The 21,218-nt window shown below is 38.6% G+C and overlaps 1 protein-coding gene across 1 annotated transcript in view; it reads left to right on the forward strand.

The window, feature by feature from the left end:
- IL1RAPL2 (interleukin 1 receptor accessory protein like 2) overlaps positions 1–21,218 on the forward strand; it is a 1,161,988-nt gene that overhangs the window by 772,642 nt on the left and 368,128 nt on the right. Inside the window, exon 8 of the mRNA XM_064482665.1 lies at positions 3,493–3,646. Within this exon, the coding sequence (XP_064338735.1) occupies positions 3,493–3,646 (154 nt within the window). The remainder of the gene's footprint in view (positions 1–3,492; positions 3,647–21,218) is intronic.

The following is a 21,218-nucleotide window of genomic DNA, read 5'->3' on the forward strand; positions in this document are numbered from 1 at the left end:
CCACATGATATCACTCATATGTGGAATCTTAAAAAAATAAAAAGACAGAAATGAACTTATTTGCAAAACAGAAACAGACTCATAGACAGAAAACCAACTTATATTTACCAGGGGGAAAAGGAGGTGGGAAGGGATAAATTGGGAGTTCGAGATTTGGAAATACTAACTACTGTATGTAAAATTAATAAACAACAAGTCTATACTGTATAGCACAAGGAACTATATTCAATATCTTGTAGTAACCTATAATGAAAAAGAATATGAAAACACATATATATATGTATATGTATGATTGAAACACAGTAGAAATTCACCCTGCATTGTAAGCTCACTACACTTCAAGTAAAAAAATAATAGAGGAACTGTGCACTGAGAATAATATTAGGGACTTGTTCACATTCAAGGCTTTGGTGGTTTGTCCTTGCCTCAGATAAACAACTATCTTGAGACTTGACCTTTGTACTGCAAACTTCATTGTCTAACGGGTTGTCAGAATTAAATTAAACAGGTCTGGGAATGGTGAAGTATGGCAGTGTTGTCTGTCCAGTAGGAAAGAGGTGATGGGAAGACTGGAGGCAGGAGAGAAGCAGTGACAGCAGTAAGTGTAGCAACCAGCAGCTTAAGGAAGAGATGCTACAGTAATGAAGTAAAGAACTTGGAAGACTTCTGAGATTTGATACAGGCACCCAGATATGGGTAGGATAGCTTATGAGGTAACTTTGTGAAGGATGGCTTGGTGGGGGCAGGATGGTGATCTACCAGGCTTTTCTGAACAAAATACAGTTTCTCTACCCACCTGCTAGGATTAGTGTTGGAGTGGCCTCTTGGGAACTATATGTTTTCAGTGGGTTAAAGTATTATGTTGCTGGGGCATGGTTAACCAATTAGTGAAGATTTGTTTTTCTCTCATTAGTCCATTAGCAACAATTTTCACCAAGCAGAGCCAGAGGTTTGGAGGAGATATAATCCAGGATTGCAAAAATTTTGGGATAGGAAGAATTCTGTGTTGGATGACCACTATATATAGTGCTGCCCAACAAGAGTGTAATGAAGAAACTTTGCATGCCTCTGGATTCTGGCTGCTCATAGGGTAGCATATAGTATCCCCATATGCAGAGTACACAACTGAAACCTAAAGAAGTTAAGTAAACTTCCCCAAGATCACAGAACTTGGGTGAACCCCAGATTCTGACCTAGAGCTGAAATGGTCTGAAGCCAGTTTGCCTTTTCATCTATACTACATTGTCCCAGAAGGGTGGAGGTGGCCTGAAGATAGCATATCCCTATGCCACGGTTTAAAAAAGAATCTCTACTGGGTACAAAAAATCTTTTATAAGGCTAGGTGACAACTTGAAAAGCACTTGGGACTATCTAGAGCTATCCAAAGAACATGTGAAGATTCCAGGCTGTTCTTCATCTGGAGTTATTTTTCTAAGTCCTGTATACTCTAGATTATTACTTCCTGGGAAAAAAAACGAAGCAGTGTGCAGGGAAAAAGAAAATGGTCAGAGTTAATTGCATATAGACTCCCCCCCCTCAAATTGACATTAGAAAATGATGCCATTTGTCTTTGAATAAAATGAGTGTGTGGGCTCACTTGCCTGCCCCCACGACTGCTCTGTGAAAGTGAAGCAGTTCAGTTTTCATTTTCCTTTCCTCTCAAAATGCCCAGAGGGGCCATATTTTTGTTTAATGACCTTCAGAATGATTCTTTAGAAATCTGAGGCTATCAGAGTTGGAAGCAATGCGAAAATAATTGTGGATTATTATTGTATGACGATAGTGGCAGCTGGGCGATTTTTTTCTTTCTGTTCAGTCTTTCTTCTTCATTTTCCCAGAAACCTTATAGCCCAAGGTTTAACTCAGAAGCAAATCTTATATAGGTGATAAACCTCACCAGACACAGTACGTAATATAATTTCAGACAGACCCTTAAGTGTTCTTTGCAAAGACTCTAGGGAGCAAAGCAGCTTTATATCTAGATGCCCTAGATGATATTACTTTTATTTACTCTCTGACAATGTGTTTGGGTAGTTGTATTGGACATAAAGCAAGCATGTCTCTTAATATTATACCTGTGAAGTTAAATGTCAGTTTTTGTGTTTTGTTGTCAAAGCTTCTATTGTGACAGAAAAAAATTGTGTGACAATAAAAAACAACAACAACAAAAAAAGACACAAAAAACCTAATAAATGGGTACTCACTCTCCCAAATCATTTTATGCACATGCACACACACACATAAACACTCAGAGCTGGGGACTGACAGTCAGCATCGATTCTACGTTTGCATGAATGTTGAGGATATGTGTTTGGAAGGTGGGAGTGACGGTAGGGAGGGGAGGTAGAGGAGATGTCGTATATACCATGGGGGAAGTGGAAAGTGCTCTCAACTGTTATTCATATCATCTGCCTCATAACCAATTTTTTAATTGTCTTAACTGACAGTTTAAAAATTTAGATAATAAAATACTTCAGCTACTTCAGCATCCCCTCACTGCTATCCCCTGCTTGTTCACTGATGTTTGTACAGCTTTTGGCTGCCACTTTTGTTGAACATTTGAGATGAGTGTTAGAGAAACTGCTATAATATGTAAAAAGTAGTCTGAGGAAACTCTCAAAAGACAAAACCACTTGTCTGAATATTCTTATATCTTCTGCTATTGCTATATCATTATCAGTCTGTGGAAGATTATTAAGCATTCCTTTCTAGTAAAGTCCATCCCAGTAGCAAGCAGCACTCTCTCACATTCCCATCAGGAAAGAATTGGCCTCAAAACCAAAATCTTATTCTCTGGTGATATGTCACTGAACTTAGAAAATAAATGAATGATTTCTCCATTCTGTTACTAGAACAAAATGTGTCCTCATTTTACCTAGCTATGTTTCTAGACAATTCCTCAAGCCTAATTTTCTCGACCTCTTCCCCCTTAGCCTCTCCACAGTGGATCTCTTGACTGTGGGGAGAGAGACTCTTGAATATTATGATTAGTTTTTACTATAAGAAATAATTAATGAAACCATTGCCAGTCTAAAAGCCTATTATAAAATTTTAATAATGCCTAAGACTCCCTTGTTGTATACTATGTTGCTAAGTGGACACTATCCTCTTAGGATGCTTAGGAGAGATCCCTATCGTATAGAAATGACCAGGGCATTAAAATGTCATTTAGTGACTTCTAAGGTTCTGCTCTACTTTTTGTGCATTTGGGGAGCTTGTATGCTTCTCTGTTCTCACAGAATGTCTCTAAGAATTGTCTGCTCTTGGGATCAGGCGTTTTATTAAAGTGGTCCTTAGGGTGATAGCTACGGTATTTCAATTGGATGCAATAAGATGCGTTTATGATGTTTTCTGGTCATTGACTTAACTCTGTAGCTACATATGTTGAAAGCTAAAGAGTACAAAAAAAAGTAAAACTACTAACTTGCCAATACTAAGACTTAGTGATGTGAATTTTTATTTTTCACTTACTAGAAGATATTTTCTCTGCAGGAATGCAAGCCAAAAATGTGGAGAAGCATCATAATACAGAAAGGAAATGCTCTTCTAATCCAGGAAGTTCAAGAAGAAGATGGAGGGAATTACACTTGTGAGCTTAAGTATGAAGGAAAACTTGTGAGAAGGACAACTGAATTGAAAGTCACAGGTAAACACTGATTTTCTTTTTTACCAAATCATGGCAAATTAGATTTTTAAGTATAATTTGGTACAGGAAGTGAGAGTTTCCAAAACAAGGAGTGAACTTGCTGTGAATTTAGAATTGGCTACAAATCAAATAGTTGTGAAGCTCACTATTAATAAGTTGTAGTGAGAAGCTATATGTGGAATGTAAACAATTCATTTAGGGAACATGTTCCCAATTGCTGCATATATGTTCTCTACTTTTATTAAAGGTTCTTCACTCCTTAGGATATCATTGTTACTAAGCATCTCAGAAAAGGTATACTGGAACCACTGTAGAATGTCGACTTCCCATATGTGGAATCTCCTTGTAGGTGAAGGCTGCCTTAGAATGAGGTTCTGTTGGACTTTTGGAATGAAATCTTCCTGGACTGCATCCAAAATATCATTTATACAAAATTGTTCATCAGTGAGTGATGTAATTGTGAACTTTGGTGATTCTGAAATGGGGCAACTCCAAATAAATAGCCATGCACATATGTGTTTTAAATCTGAAGTACAAGCGAAGTGTAAATTAGTAATTGTACTCACAGTGGAAGAGAAAAATTCAGGGTATTCTTACCTGGTGGTGAATATTAGAAAGTAATTTTCAGCAAAAGAAAACAACCTAATATCATAAAAGTTATTCCTAACAATGGGTGTGATGGACCCTAAGAAACTGACAAAAAGTCTACCTGCTATTGTTCCTGAGCAAATCTTGACTAATTTTCTTCTTCATCTATGTGTTTTAGATGTGTTTGTGTGTGTATAAGTATACACACACATTTTTGTATTGTGGAGAATATCCGTGTCATGGTGAAATTTGGCATTATCCAGACAATTGTAGTATTGATTACACTAATTAACTTAAGATAAATGCACTTGGGCACTACTCGTTTAACCATCTAATGTTGACATCAACTAGTTGGCTAATTGTAACATATTCACAAATTTTCTTCTATGTTGCTTTTGTTTAGGTCTAGCTGACCTTTTGGGGATAGTGCTAAAATCAGTCTACTAATAATGACACTTGCTTAGTAAATTCATTTCTGTAATTCATATATTTAACTCAGTTTTTGATCCCTGAGAGTCAGCTGGGTTTTTTTCCCATCTTTTTCTAAATTCTGAGTGTTAACACGAGGAAAAAATATGTTTTATTAGAAATTAATATATGTATCTATACTTTAGTTCATTCTCTATTCTGATCCATGACAGTCTTACTTTGTAAAGTACCTTCTATGAAGTTTTCAATTATTATTTTGATTAGACTTGCATGTTCTTTTCCCCATGAGCTTTGAAAGTAACTACCATATTGGGTCAATCCCAAATAGCAAAGATCTGCTTTTGATTAATTTCTGATTTTCTCAACACAAACTGGACTTCCTGCCTAAGTCAAGCAGAAGAGTCAATCATAAGCAGTTATACATCATTATTAAGTGACCCAACCATGCACAGATCCTTGCAGCAGCATCACTTTGACCACAGTCACACAGTCCTTATCAGATGTTTGCAGAACACTTCCACTTGGGAGTCACTTAGTAAAGTTGGTAACATTATAGTATTTTGCTTATATTTTAAGTTGGACCATAATAACGTAAATACCAAACTTCTTTTATGCTCCCATCTATTGGGTTATGGTGACAACACATTTGCTTATTTGGTTTATTTTTAGATTCTGGAAAATTAGGGCTACATCTTCTTATTTGGGATATTTTATAAGGTATTAATCCACTTGCCCAAAACTTTAAAAAGAGTTGAACTAGGGATTTAAAATTTCACCTGAGCTCTACCTCCCAGAGTTTCTCAGACCGACCTTAGTGTGCATCAGAATCAGGTGGAGGAACCCAGTTCTGGTAAAGGTGAGGCTCCTTAAATGCAGATTCCCACCTCTCTCCCCCAGATTCTCGTTCAGCACATCAGTAACACTGGGAATTGGCCTTTTTGCCCAGGTGAAACTGTTGCATGCCTCTCAAGGATCATGCTTTGAGAAGTACTAGCTGAGAGAATGGTGCTAAAGAAGTCAGTCACAGGTTTGATTCCCTTATGAGCATGTTAGTTCATACACACCCCAAAACGAGTTTTCACAAGCCTCAAATTATTTTATGTAAACTCCTAAAAGCTATCATGCAAATACATGCTTTTGGTAACTAAGGGAAATCTGTCAAGAGAGGGTGAGGATAAAGCAACCTCAGCCACTGAAACAGTAATTTATTCATTTAATATTTAAATTAAAATGTACCAATTATTACATCCTGGAAAAATAGTTCGAAATTATCCTTGGGTCATCATTCATATAAGAAGATACCAAGTTTATGTATTTATTCATACAGTTCAAATTCTGTACCTGATGTAGGAAACAAAGTGATTTCTTGGTATGGAAGTTTAAGAGGTTGCTCTGTGAAGATTTATTTCTGTTTGCAATATTATCTAAGTTCTATTGTACTTTGCTTGGTATTAAAATCAATCAACAGATTGTCCTCTTGCAATTCAAAATAAAAGACTGGGGTTGTTAAGAGTCACCCACTCATACTTGTTTTGCATTTAGCAATATGCAGGCATGGGATAGAAATTCTAATACAAAATTAGTAAGATTGGTTAATTATAAAATTATGTAGATAGAGATGTTTAAGATTGTGTATTGCAAGAATGCAAGTTTGCAAAGATTATCAAAACTTTAAAAGATTATTTACTGAGTGTTCTTTGAAATTTATAAATCTGTGAAATATTTCTTCAGTGAAACAAGTGTTCTCCTAAGTGTATAGGTGCTGCTTGCTTTAAATAGATCAGTTATAAAAAGATCCAGTTATTCAAAACTGATTACTTAGGCGGTAATCATTGGCTTTATGAAGTTATTTTTTCACTACAAAAAAAGAGTTTGTCATAGAATTTCCTTAAATATCCAGCTTGCCTACTGCATTAAAGTTGGATTTGATTTATATGCAACTTTTCTGGAACACTTTTAATACATAAATCATAGCAGACTTGTGTGATGTTATTGTAGACATTTCTTTTTTCTTTTGAAGGCTGCAGATGAATACAGAGGGGTTTGACAGTGAATAGACGTGTACAATAGTGTGTTTAGGTCATTTGCCAAAGATGACAACAGCTAAGTTTTATTTCCCACAGCGTATTTCACATGGCTGCTTGCTATTTTAAAGATATTTTTCCTTTACTCTCACACTGAAGTTTGTGCAGAGGGCTAGTCGAAGTAATAAGGAGAGAAGGGAAGGTTGGTTACATGTTGGTGAGATTGTAGAACAGGTGATAATGAAGAAGGAGGAGTGGAGGTGTGGGAGTGGGCAAGATGATGGAACAGGGTCTCCTGGGACTAGAGGAGAAGGTCTACCTTGTGAAGGTCAAAGGCAGACATAAATTATAGGGCCTCCCAAACACAAATTCAAGCAGGAAGCTAGTACTAATTAACAGCATTTAGAGGATAATTCACCAATCACCTGACAAATCATTCACAAATGCATGATTTTATGCAGCTTTTTAGAAATGCGTATTGGCCATTTAGAAAAAAGAAAAAAAATACTAACCTGTTCTCTGGGGAATATGCAAATAAAACCCCAACTCCTGATTACCTTAGACAGCTCTAGAGTTACTGATTTGAGACTCCTCACATATTAGGGGTAAGAGATTTCTTAACCCATTGGTGTCTGAACGTCATGGCTAGAAAGAGAGCTTAATTCTATGGATAAGTTTCAAAGATTTGCTGCTGGGTTACTATAAGCCTTAGCAGCAAAGCAACCTGGACAGGCGAAGCTTGATAATATTGCAAACTGGAAGTTGGAATCAGTCTTTGGTGAAGATGTTCAAATGCATGGCTTCAGTAAGTGCTTTTAACTTCACTTTGCAAAATTAAAACTAACTGTAGTGCACTGTTGGAGGTGTCATCCAGACTGCATAGCTTGTTAGAATAACCTTCCTTTGGTGTGGAGAATAGCATCTATTTACCCACAGAGGAAGAAATTTCGCATCAAGTTTGAAAACAGGCTTTTCCAGGCCCTAGCTCTTTGTTCCTTTATGCCTCTGTTAATCCTGAGACACTGGGATCAGAGTGGGTTTAGGAAAAACAGTGGAATTTAGAGATATGTTGGAGAGCTGGAGGAAGTGAAGATTCTGACAGAGTGATGGCAATACAACAGGAGAAGTGATCTCTAAGTCAACAGCTAAGTAATAATCATAAAAGGGGACCTCAGAGAGTTAATATCTATTGAGAGCTTACTGTGTGGCAGACATTGTACTTAGTGTTTTTCATTCATTTTCTCCTTTATTCCTCACAACCACCATATGAGAGTGGATATGATCATTGTCCCCATTTTATAGAAGAAAAAACTAAAACTTAAAGAGGTCATATTATGTCCCAAGGTCACATACTTCATAATTAGCAGAGCATGGGTCTTTCTGACTTTCAAATACAACTTTTCAACCACCATCAAGTACAAACCATACAATTTCACCCACAAAATATATATTATGTACATTGTAAAAGATGCCAGAATATCGATCACAGTGTATATCATTCCACTATAATGTCCTTTTTGGACACTAATTGTTTAGTCTTCAATAAGTCCCTATTGGAATTTAGATAACTCTAAAAAGAATACACTTGACATTTTGGAGCCTAATCCTTGGCTCTCAGTGAGCACCTTAGATCAGATCGGTAGGAATCGGACATGTAATGAAATCTGAACTTAGGATGGTGCCAGGAGAGAAACAAGGAACAGTGTGGTGCCGGGAAAAGCGAGAATGTACAAAAGATGGAGTTTGCCGAGCTTTGTGTTTTGGTACCATATGGCCCTATTAATATGCAAATCTCTATTGAGGAAAAAAATGGATTCCAGTGTGGTGCATTGCAGTTATGGCAATGATTTCAAGCTAGTGGAAGTGAAACAGTGGAGAACAGTCTAGTTCAACAATGTTGATTCAGTTGGTAAAGAACAATCAACACATAAATCAGTGTCTACTCTGTGCAACAAGTAGCATAAGATCCAGGGTTCCAATGTGGCTCTTAAAGGAGACAGGTAGAGACAGAATTATGCTCCTTCTGGAACCTGTGAAAATTTAAAATGTGTTCATTAGGATAAATAGTGTTTCAAAGAGTTTCCCAAACTGTTCTATGGAGCTGCAATTCTAAAAGATGTTAATAGATTTCTGGGAGAGAAAAAGGAAGGGAGGAGAGGGAGATGGAGAGAGGTTCCATGGCAATGTGTTTATCTGCTAGGTCCAAGTTATATAGCTTTTTCTTGAAAGGCATTTTAGGGCATCTTAGTGTGTATAATATTCTCATGGGTATTATAATTTTCTAAAAGGAGGATGGGCTATCGTTTAGAACATTTCCTAAACTTGCATGACCACATGACACTTTCCCCCTGGTTGAGAGTATCTGAGGATGGTGTTTCCACAGGATAAACTGTAAAAAAAAACAAAACAAAAACAACAACAACAAAAAACAAAACAAAACAAAACTGAGTGAGTACCCAGCTCTCTTGGCCTCCTACTAATGACTGTATCTTTATTGTATCTTTAACGGTTTCAGTAAGATGCTTAGCAGGCATTAACTTTATGTTGCAATTATAATCTTTTATTGTTTTCTGTTGTTTATCTTATTTTCTCAATTAGCCTATAAGCTCCTTAAGGACAGGGATTGACCATTTCTTTTCCAACTCCCCAGGTGCTGAGCATATAGTAAGTACTCAGACATTATACGTAGCTTGGATTCTTTGGGTGCTTATTTCATTGGTGATTGCTTCCGCTGGGTACAAATGAGACAGCTTTGTATTTGTAGAGTACTTTATAATTATTTTTTTTAGTTTTTAAATTTTGTCTTTTTTGTTTGTTTTTTTGGGAGGGAGGTAATAAGATTTGTTTGTTTGTTTATTTGTTTGTTTATTCATTAAAAAAATAAAGTTACTGGGCGTTGAACCCAGGATGTTGTCATACAAAGCACACACTCTACCACTGAGTTATACCTTCCTTCTATAACTTCAAAGCACTTTCACTTCTGGGATCTCATTCTGTTTCTCACGGAACTTGATTGAGTTGGCAGCAAAGATTATTGTTGTTGTTGTTCTTGTTGTTGTTATTTGTATTTTTCAGCAGAGTAAACTGTGGCTCAGAGTATTTAAATCATTTGCTATGGGCTGGGAGTTGGTGAATGGCATAGCCAGAACTAGAACCCCTATCTTCTGGTTCCTAACACAGTATTTTCCTATCCTACCCCACTCCTCTGTCCACAGTCCCTTCTGGGCCAGAAGGAAAAGAGATGCAACCCCAAGACAACTCCGAAGTTGGTGACTCTAGAGCTCAGGTCTAAGGATCCCCAAAATAACCTATTATTTTAAAATGCTTATTTGCCAAAAAGCACCCTTTGGTTTTAAGAAGAAATGGGTCTGATTCTGTTCCTTCTATAAAAGGAAAAACATTTACTGCTAATGGCTGAATCCAAGCCAGCAAAGGGGTAATTCCCTAATCAATACTCAAATGCTTCTAGAAGCCAGGCAGGTCATATACCTGAGAGAGTGTGAGTGAACAGGGAGGGGCAGGTTGGCGAGTACTAGCCGCACCAACTCAGCCCTAGCTGATTGCTGGCATGTGAAATGAAGGATCCAATACTGCCAGGCTCTCTAATTTTAGAAGAGATGCTTGAAGTCTGAATTTTTTTAATGTGGAAATACCTGCCTTGTTGAGCACTGTGTGGACCAAATAAACATGCTTGTAGGCTAAATTCAGTTTGGTGGTTGTCTGTTTGTGGCCTTTGCCTTCAAGGATTTGGTTCAGTAGCACTTTTAAACAAGCGACTGACTGTGCGGCTGGCCCAGACTCTGCTCCACTACTTCCATCTCCAGCAGGAAATGGAGGGAAAAAAAAATTAAAGTGGTCTGGAGAGGAGTTAATAGACAAACTGAGAACAGCACTCAGAAGCCATCCTAATCACACCATCCAATAGGCTGGTCGATCTATGCAGAGAGTGAAGGGCACAATTTATGGATGTAATAGTATAGGAGGGGTATTGACAAATTGATCACCTAACAGAGAAGAGCGATTTAGATGATGAAGCAGGTTGGTCTCAAATGTTACAGATAAATGAAGAGCCCTGGGGATAAAGCACCCGCCCTCGAGCTGCCCCGAAGCAGTGCAATGTGAAGCACAGAGGGGAACAGATCATCGGCCTGTGTTCTCTCTCCTTCCTGTGCTCTTTGAGAAGCCGCTTAACATGATCTGAATGTCTGCATCCTGATGATCACATGAGAATGTATCTCGTTTATACCTTCAGTGTGACTTAATGAGGAAAGACCTCAGCAGTCAGTAGTTCTTGGCTACATTAAGGGAACTTTCACATGACTGACTGTGCATGTGCTAATTGACCGTTCTTTTGCACAGTCGCAGGTGCAGAAATCTCATGACCGAAACCGGCTTGCAGCAGCTCCTTTGCCTTTCCTCCTCGGCCTCCCTCTCTCCCCGGGTCACCCTGGCCTTTCCAGTCCTACCCTGCCCACTCTGAAAGACATCTTTGTCCCTTCTCTGACTGTTTTAAATGTCCTAATGTCCTGTCTTCTCTGTAGCCCATCTCCTGAGAGATCCTTGCTTTCTGCTGGGGCTGACCTAATACCTCAATGAAATAAGAATTCATGACTGATTATGGCCACAATGTTTCCCTTCTAAGCTAACGTATTTGCAGTTTAATAGAAATTTCAATTCTGTAACTCATAGGCATGACTAATGGTGGGGATTTCTGGCAGCTTGGCGGTGCCTGTGGGGGGCCTTTCCCAGAGTGTCACAATTCATACCCTGCAGGTGGCTGTTTGCTCCCTCTAGGAACAAGGTCATCTCGATTCATGACCTCGGGGGACTGGGAGGAGGAAAAAAAGCCTGCTTAGAATTAGTAGGAAAGAGGGCCTTGAATGGCAGTCTAAAGAGTGATTTTTATTCCCTTCGTCTTCTGCCACTCTTGTGTTGTCTCTCCTTTTTCTCCCTATTTCCCTTCCTTTGCCTCAGCCTATGACACAGTGCTGTCCCTTAACCCTATTGGTGCCAGCCAGGGTCAAAGAGATTTCCAGTCTCTGTCCTAGAAATATGTTTGTGTCATGTTTCTGTGCCCTTCAGGGAGATGAACGAACACCGTTAAACTGTCCCATCAGCAGAAAGAGTCTTGTTTCTCTGCAAAGTCAGGGACCGTGAGAACAGTCATTCCTGTGGGATTATTTCGCAAGTGGCTGTGCAGGAGACCAGCTTGGAGGGCTGAGGGTGAGCAAGTCGGAGCACGTGGCAGCAGGATATGGCAAACGTGCCCAATCTAGGCCAGTTCCGCTCTGGTGGCTCTCTTCCAGCACCTGGGGTGATCATTGACTCCTTGGCTGACTTTTCTGACTAGAGTTAGGGGTGGGGGAGGGGATTCTTGAGAAGGAATTGCATTATGACTTCTAGGTGTATAGGTATCGGTCACAGATTTTTCGTAGTTCCATTATATTCATTTGTGAGAGTCTCAGCTGACTTGTTCTCTCCCAACCTGAAAGCAGTGGTTTGAGCAAGCTGAGACTATTCTATCAAACCACCCTTGTACAGGAATGAAAACTAGGCGTTTAGTGTGTCAAAAGTTCAGCCATAAACTAGCTCCGACAAAGTGGAGTAAATGCATAGAGAGTGCTCATTTATTGAGTCAGGCGCTGCACTTGAAAATCAAAGTTCACAGCAACCTTGGAAAGTTGGTGATACGGTCTTTATTTTACAAGGGAAGAATGGAGACTCAGAGAGGATAAGTTTCTCATCTATGATCACACAGCTAGTAAGTGGTAGAGCTAGGATTTGAACCCACCTTTGTTCTAAAATGTTGCTCTTAAAGCAACATGCCAGGAACTACCTGCATGACTCTTGTAACAAGGGCACGATAAGTGCCTTTAATTCTTGTCTTCCTGCTTTCCTGCTTCGTGCTCTTACTCCTCTTTGCCAAGACACATTTGCACATCTGTGCTTCCTCCAGGATGTCTTCACGGATTAACTTCATTTTACAGTCACCTGTTTCTTGCCCCTAAATTCCCTTGACAATTTTGTAAAAGTTTTCCCCACACTGCCTGATGCTAATGTATAATGATCTTAAACATCTTCTTTGTGTAGGTTTTGTCTCACCCATTAGACTAATGTTCTCTAAGATCCTTTGTTCCCCATACAAAAGTGTTGTTGTTGTTGTTGTTTTTAACATTTAGACACAAAATACAATTTTGGAGCTGGGAGCTGGGCTCAGTGTTTTCATAGATATGATCTCATTTAAGCATCAAAAAAATCTATGAGGTATCATCATCTTAGCCTCACTTTACAGATACTGAAGGTGAAATTCAGAGAGTAATTTTTCTCAGTGCTTTACAGCAACTAAACAGTAGTGCTGGAATGAAGATTTTAGGTTGTTGCTTTCTCAAACCCTGAGCCCCTTCCACTAGTAAATGCTCACAGAACCATACAATGCTCAGAGTACTATGATCTCATTTGATTAGAACAGATTTTCTTATATGTGGATGGTTAAGACATTTTGCTAAGAAAAATATTTAGAGGGACACACACACACACACACACACACAGGAATTTTAGCTAAACAAAGAATTTGATTCTAACAAAAGACCTGTGGAAAATTCTGAAAACTTGATTTACTCCCTTGTATCCTGATTCAGAACCAGAAAAATAGGATTCATATCCTTAGTAGCTGTGTGACTTTGAGAACTTGAATTTACCCTTCTGATTTCAGGTTTTCCTCCATGCAAAATGGGGAGATACAGTAGCTGTGTTGAGGGAAGAAAATATATTAAAAAACACTTACAATGGTGTCGGGGAAATAGTAGGTACTCAATAAAGGATATTCATTATTATGATTAGTACCATTATCCTCATCATTATTATTGGAATGCTTGCAAAGATCACCTCACAGCCATTTTACCACAAGAGAGCAGTCTGATAAATGATCTAAGACAAATTGATATTTTAATAGGGTACTTCATTTACAGGAGATGAATTTTAAAAATTGGGAAGTTAACCAGAGGCTATGAGAAACGCAAGCAAAGGGCTACAGATGTAGGTATTTCAGGCAAAACGGTTTCATTCAAGGCGATGCAATCATGTGGAATAATTTGTCAATTAAGGTGGTCAGAGAAAATATTGTTGTCTGTATAAATGAGCTTTTGCAGCCAGCAAGACAGTTTAATGATGTGAGAGCCAAGAGCAAAGCCTGCTGAGACAAAGCCGAGGTGGAAATGAGTCCCGAGGACAAGCATGCTAAAGAGAGTGGCCTTTTCCCGTCCAGTAATTCCTTATGTCATTATGATTCATCACTAGTGGTTTATAAAAGGCAGTTAAATGGCCTCCTTTGGCTGTCAAATAGGAAAATAATTCATCAGTTCAAGTCCATAAATCATTTCTTGGTACCGGGAGTACTTTATATAGCTAGAAATCTCTCTGTGATTTGGCTGTATGCTCCAATGGGGATCCTGAAAAGCAGCTGGGAAGCACCAGACGCAGAAGCCTAAGTGATGAGCTGCATAGGTGTAGGTCTGCAGATGGAGAAGGTTGACTTCTTTCTGGGGCACTTTGCCTTGATCCTCTCTGACTGGTTCAGAAAAACACCCAGTTGTGTGTCTGGCATGTAGTAGTCATTTAATGTATTTGTTGAATGAGTAAATTTTAATGTTTTCTGTGTTTTGAATCCTTTGCATCTGAGCCTGCCAATAGTGTCTGATAACTCTCTTCAGCTGTGTTCTAGAACAATGAGATGAAACGGCAGTAATAATAATGTTCAGAGATATTGGGTCAATACCCTGAGTTGTTTGTTCAGTTTTGATGGTCAGGGCATCACAGCGTCACTGTAAACTTTGGCATAAAAGTTGATTGAGAAATAACTGGGCGTGAATTTTTTTCTGATAAAAGGCATTTAATATCATAATTTAACCACCTAATCCCCTTGCTTCTAAAATCAGATATGTTAGTATTTATACTTCTATTTTATGCCAGCAAAATTATCTTCATAATGCTATTTAATTTACCTCCTGTCTAGAATATGAGATGAAAGGTGAAAAGGACATTTTATGACAAGTGAACAAGTATTTACTGTCTAATTCACTGATTATCAACTCTGGATCCACAATTAATATATTTGATATTCTTTTAACCTTCCTCAAATACTCATTGTGCTCAGTGAATAGAAGTGAACTCAGAGAGATATGTTCCACCCTAATTGAGCTTGTAGTGTAATGGGGGATGGGAATAGATAAGGGACTAAACACACATGTGGATAATTATATAATTAATAACTGCAATATATGATAAAAAGGAAAATAATAGAGACTACCTAAGAAGTAGGTGGGCCCTTACTTTATATTGGATCATTGGGGAAGGTCTACTTGAAGCAAAATAGCATTTAGGCTTGACTCCGAAGGGTTATGTAGGTGAAAGGTGGAGAAAAATAATATTTTAGAGGGAACAGCATGTGTTGGTTTTGAGGTGCCAAAGATCCTTGCATGCTTAGGGAACAGAAAGAGAACAGTGTGGCTGAATCACAGGGAGTAGTGGGGAGAATAAGGCAAATTGGTAAACTAGGTAAAGGCCAGATAACACAGTGCCTTATAGGGTTTTGGTCTTTATCCTAAGACTAGGAGGATGCCATTGGATGATTTTAAGTAGAACAATGTTCTTTTTGACTTACATAAAAAAATATTCCTCTGGATGCTCCATGGATAATAAATGGAAAGAGGCAGGGACACAAGTGAAGAGGCTATGGACAGCATCTCAAAGAAAGATGATTATGGCTTGGACTAGATTGGTGGTGACAGAGATAGGAAAATGTAGACCGATTCAAGGGATGTTGTAGAGATAGAAATGACTGGACACTCTTCATGATGATTCCTAGGTTTTTGGTTTTAGTAATAGAGCAGAGAGTAGTGCTGTTTCCTGAAATGGGGAAGCTGGAGGGAAGTAAGCTTTTGTGGGAAGATTGAAGAGTTCTGTTCTGGCCATGTTTTATTTGAGATGCCCATTAGATATCTTGGAGGAGATGTTGAGCAGACAGTTGGATATATAATTCCTGCATTCAGGGAGACGCCTGGGATAGAGATCCAAGTTTTTGGAGCTGTCTGAATGGGACAGACGTTAGGATACAATGAAGTATTAAATTGTGTGGGGCAACTGATGATTGCTGTGGGAGATCAGTGCAAACTGCAGCTCCAAGGCCCTATGTTGCATATTGTCTCCAGAATCAGGACAGTGTAAGAGAGCTACTTGTCATGATTTTTCCAAACCTCATCGAATTGTTAAATATCAAGCATGATGTTTGTACCTGTATTTTTGCTGATGTATGGAAATAGCATCCTATATTTAGCTGACATTTGAATCCTTTAGAGCTGGAGGAATGTAACTAATGCCATAATAACTACAGTCATTGTTTATTTTATATTTCAGGTACCCTATTACTTTACAGATATTTATTTCATTATATTTTATCATTACCACAGCCCTCAAAAGTACAGGCCCCAATTTATAGATAAAGAAACTCAGATTCAAGAAGTTATACAACTTACCCAAGGCCACACAGTGCGTATGCAGTTGTCTATTCCCCATTCCAATCCAACACTTGAGGAAAAGTGACTCCAAATTTCCTTTCAGATTCTGTCAATTCCCTAAGTCTTTTGCATCTTAAGAATAGGAAAGAAAAGATTGAGGTGTGCAAACTTGTTGCCTGATCTACTCAATTTTGAATAAAATTCTGCTGATTTGGATGGTTGCATGGGGCCTGGCCCTCGACTCCTGGTGCATGTACACGGCCTGCTGCTGGGATATCCAGCACTTGCTGGTCATTTTCCACCTGCTCAGGTTTATTGAGACAAAACTGACACATAAGCTTGCTGGTCATTCTGAAGGCAACTGCCTGCCTAGACTAGCAGCTGGCTTTATAACCTCTGATTACCGTGTTCTGAATTCTTTGATGTTTACTCCCACCAGGAGGACAATTCCCTAAATCTGGTAGAATCTATGTACTAGAGTCTAGTACATAGTTGGTTCACAATAAATGATAACTATCATGATTATATTTTTTATCATCCCATTGAATGATAACGTCACAAAAACTCTATAAAGGAGGGATTAACATTCTGAGGTTAAGTAACTTGCCCAAGGTTGCACAATTAATAAGGGATGAAGCTGGAATTTGAAGGCCAATCTCTCTAATTTCTCATCTTACAATTCATGCATTCTCAAGTTAAATGACCAAGTAAAGCCTGGGGATTGCATTAGAGAACGTTGAGCGGTAAGGTTAGATACGTAAAGTAGACTTAATTACTGGAGGGCTAGAACGTCAGAGAGAATAACTCATTTTCGTGGAATAGTTGAGAATATGCACAATAGAAGAATTATAATTTTTATTCACTGTTAAATGAGGTCCAGTTTTGGGGCATTAGGTACCTGTTCCCCAACTAAAACCCTCACAACTGGGCATAAACCCTGCTCCTTAGCCTGTGTCTGTTAGAGCCCAGAAGTCTTGCCTTCCCTTATGCTCTCTGGTTTGTACACCTTTCTTTATTGTGGTTCCTCACTTTAACTCAATTAAAGGAGAATTTTTCAGAGTATCTCTTCTCTGCAAAGGCACTATGCTAACTGCTGCTTCATTTGTTGTTGAGAGCATGCAGGTACATCTCATTGTAGCAACTGGCCCATGCGTGTCTGGGGATGGGGAGGACTAGGAAGATACTGGAGAGATAGCCAATACAGTTTTCTTAGAGCTTCTGCAAGAGAGAGCATGCATTTATACTGTCCTTGCTGTTACCCAGATAATTCTGTCACCAATTCATGGAGGCTTCTTTTCTAATTAATTAATTGATTGATTGATTGATCTCTACTCGCTTGGAATTCTAGCTACGTAGACTTTTGATTTACCCAGTAACATTTGTGAACTGTAGCTTCAGGAGCAGATAAGAGCTATAAGGGACTTTGATGAGAATATGATCTGATCCCGTCATCCTTTCAGATGAAATAGCAGAACCCAGAGAGGTTCATTTTTGTGCCCTAAAGACAGAGTTTAGAAGTAGATAAACTGGGACTTTTCCCAATCCAGTGTTGCTTTCTGTCACTTTCTACTACTCCGCAATGCCTTTCTAACTTAGTCCTAAGTCTTGCCTTAGAGGTTTTTTATGCCAAATTTAATCGATCTCTTGATTATAATTGAAATATGTAAGTCAAATTAATGTAAAGCCTTCAGAGAGTTCTGTTGATCCGGTTTATAAAAGTCGTTCAAGCAAAACTGTGGAAGTATATGGGATTCTTGACATTTTCCAGTAGCCATTAACTTATATTCTTTACTAACTCTCAGAATGTATGATAAAAGAGGAACAATTTCAAACTAACCCTGACATAACTCCATATTTATCCCTTTTTGGTTGGTTCATAAGTCAGTTTTGTAATCCAAAGAGTTTTTTGAGCCTCAAAACATACATTCTTCCTTAGGGATCATAATGCACTTCAAAATCACCTCATAAACTACTACTTCATGAACATTAAAGTCTAGTAGCAGGGAGATGCCAGGAAGCAGAACTGAGAAAATCATTGTAGCAGTCTCCCTTGCCCTAGAGAAAGTGTGGTGAGTGGAAAGAGCACAGGATTTAAAGTCAGAAAGATTTGGATTCAAATTCTTATGTTACCAATAACTTGCTGAGTGACTCTGGACACGTTATTGAACTTCGCTAAGCCTGTACTTTTACATCTGTTTGTATATGTCTTTACCTTCCAGAGTTCTTGAGAGAATTTGAGATAACAGATCAAATAATACCGATTTTGCTGGCCCTGTGACTACAACTACTAGTATGAATACTGCCACTGCTGCTACTGTTACTGTCACTAACCTACTTAGTGGGCTGAAAAGGAGGAGAATGCCCCCGTGCACAGTAGACTGGCAGGTGGAATCAGCTCAAGAGCAGAAAAGACTTGACAAAGGGTACAACACACAACGCTAGAACAAAACAGCTCCTAATAACACATTAAAAGTCAGAAAGTTCAAACAACCTGTTCAATAAAAGTAGTACCTTAGTTGAATTATAGAAAATGTAACTTTATAAATAAAATTGCTGGGAAAATGACCCTTTCATTAAACTAGCCTGTAAGTTCCATTAGGACAGGGATTATATCTCTTGCCCCTTTGCATTCCTATCACTTTAGCACAGTGCTTGACACAGAGTAGATTAAAGAATATTTGTTGAATGAGTGATAGAAATTCCTAAAAGTGAACTATATATTCTTCAGTTTGCTATTGTTTCTGTATAGCTGTATTCTTTTATTTATTTAAAAACATATTTGGGATTCTGCTGTGTGACAGACAGGCACCGTGCAGAGCTCTAGGAAGGCAGTGGGGAGCAAAATCACACACAATTATTACCTTTAAGAGCTTAAAAATCTAGTGGGAAAAACAGGCCTTAAACAAATACACAAGTTAATATGAAGTTTTAGTTGTGAAACTGGTGTGAAGGAAAGAGGTACATGTGTTAAAAGAACATGTATTACGGGGATTTCACCTAATCAGAGTTCAGGGAAAGCGCCTTAGAAGAAGTGAAGCTTAAGCAGAGATGTAAAGGCTAAATGGGCATTAACTAGGAAAGGAGAGGATGGAAGGCTTTTTCTGGCAAAAGCATCAGCATGTGCGAGTGTGCTCTGTGAAGAGATCACGCTAAATACCAGCAGCTAAAAGAAGGCCAACTGCAGCTGGCTGAAGTGAGGGGAGGGTTGAAGAGACTAGAACAAGCTAAGGCTGGAGAGGTGGTTAAGGGGCAGGCAGTGCAGGGCCTATACGCCCCACTAAAGAGTTCCTTTTTATTCTAAGAGCAATGGAAAGTCATTAAAGTGATTGTAAGGAAGGGTATGGCAATGACATCATCAGATGGTTCCAGTATGGAGAATGGATTGGAGGGGGTCCAGAATAGATGTGGTTGCACTAGTCCAGGCTAGAGGTGACAGTAACTTGGAGTAGGGTAGAAGTCATGGCTGTGGAGAGAAGTGGATAGACTTGAGAATCTCGTTAGAAGGTAAAATCAACAGGACTTGGTGATGGATTAGATACGAAGTATTAGATGACTAGATGAGTGTCCCTACGTAATGCTTAGGTTTCTTGCTTGTTCACTTGGATGGACTGTGGTGCCTTTTAATTAAACGTCCAGGTATGATAAGGTTGATTCGATCACAAATCTTTCTACATGCCACTATGAGCTAGGTACCATGACAGGTATGAGAGATTCAGAGATGAGTAAATTATGGTCCTTATACTCAAGAATTTCACAATCTAGTCAGAGAGGGGTACAGAAAATCAACAGGTGGTTATAGGGAGTGCAACTGTGGGTTAAATATCTGATAGAAGTCTGCCAGTGGTGCTATGGAAGCCTAGAGGAGGGGAATCACCTACAGGCTGGACAGAGTCAAGGAGCTGTGTAGGGGGAGGCCAAAGAAAAGAGGGGTCCCTATGGAGTTGGGTTATTTGGGATTAAATGTGCACTAGTTTGTCAGATCTGTTCACTAGACATTAATCTTTGAAAGGGAAAAGACACCTTTTTCCCTTCCTAATCTCCATCCTCTGCTTAGTACAATAAGCAACCTGGCTGTATAGTCCATGCCTGTGAGTCAAGAGGCAATTTCTAGCGTCACTGACTGATTTCTCAATCTTTGACAGACTATTAAGTGTTCCTCTCCCATTACAAGATAAAACAGGCTCCTGAAAAGTGGTGTGTAAATCAAATTGGGGTAAATTAAATCCTGCTTTAAATAAACTGGGTGGTTTGCTATTTACTTTTGTAAATTATAACATCATTTTCTAATTTTCTTCTATATACTTCCATTTAATTAATTGACTTTGTGCAAGGCAGCACCTTTTTTTTCTTAAGTTTTATTTAAATAACTTCTAAATAGATTCTTCTTATGTTCATTTATTTTTAAATAAACTTTATTGAGATAGAGTTTACATTCAATAAAATGTATGCATTAATGAGTTTTGACAAACACATGTACCCATGTAACCCGAAAAAGTTGTAGTTAATCCCCTTCACTCCTGGTCCCAGGAAACCATTTATCTACTTTTTGTCACTCATTTGGCTTTGCAATGGCTCTCACATTTAATGTCTTCTAGTGAATATTGTTCTGAGAATATACTGGGGGAAACCACTCCCCTCTTTTTTTTTTTTAACTTTCAATTAGAACTCTTATATCCTAACCTCATGGCTATATATAAGTGACTGCTTAGACTAGGGGAAAATGGTGATCTCATCATGCTTGTTTCAGTATGCTTTCTGGGGTCATGGTGGTGGTACTATTTCCAAAGTGGAAGTTCTGGGAAAGATCATCTGTGGGGGACTACAAAATAAAGGGCCTTTATCACAGGCTGTCAGTTTGTTTCCATACAAATTATGTTACCATTATGTATGGGTACAGTCTTTTTCTTTTAGTTAAAACTCTCATTTTTAACTTTCGTAGGTCAAGGGTAGTTGATTGGAGTGGGCACAGGACTTGCCATACAGACTAGAATTTAAATCCTTGTCCTATCCTCTTGCCAG

This window comes from Camelus dromedarius, chromosome X (genome assembly GCF_036321535.1).
Source record: "Camelus dromedarius isolate mCamDro1 chromosome X, mCamDro1.pat, whole genome shotgun sequence".
NCBI classification, from domain to species: domain Eukaryota; kingdom Metazoa; phylum Chordata; class Mammalia; order Artiodactyla; family Camelidae; genus Camelus; species Camelus dromedarius.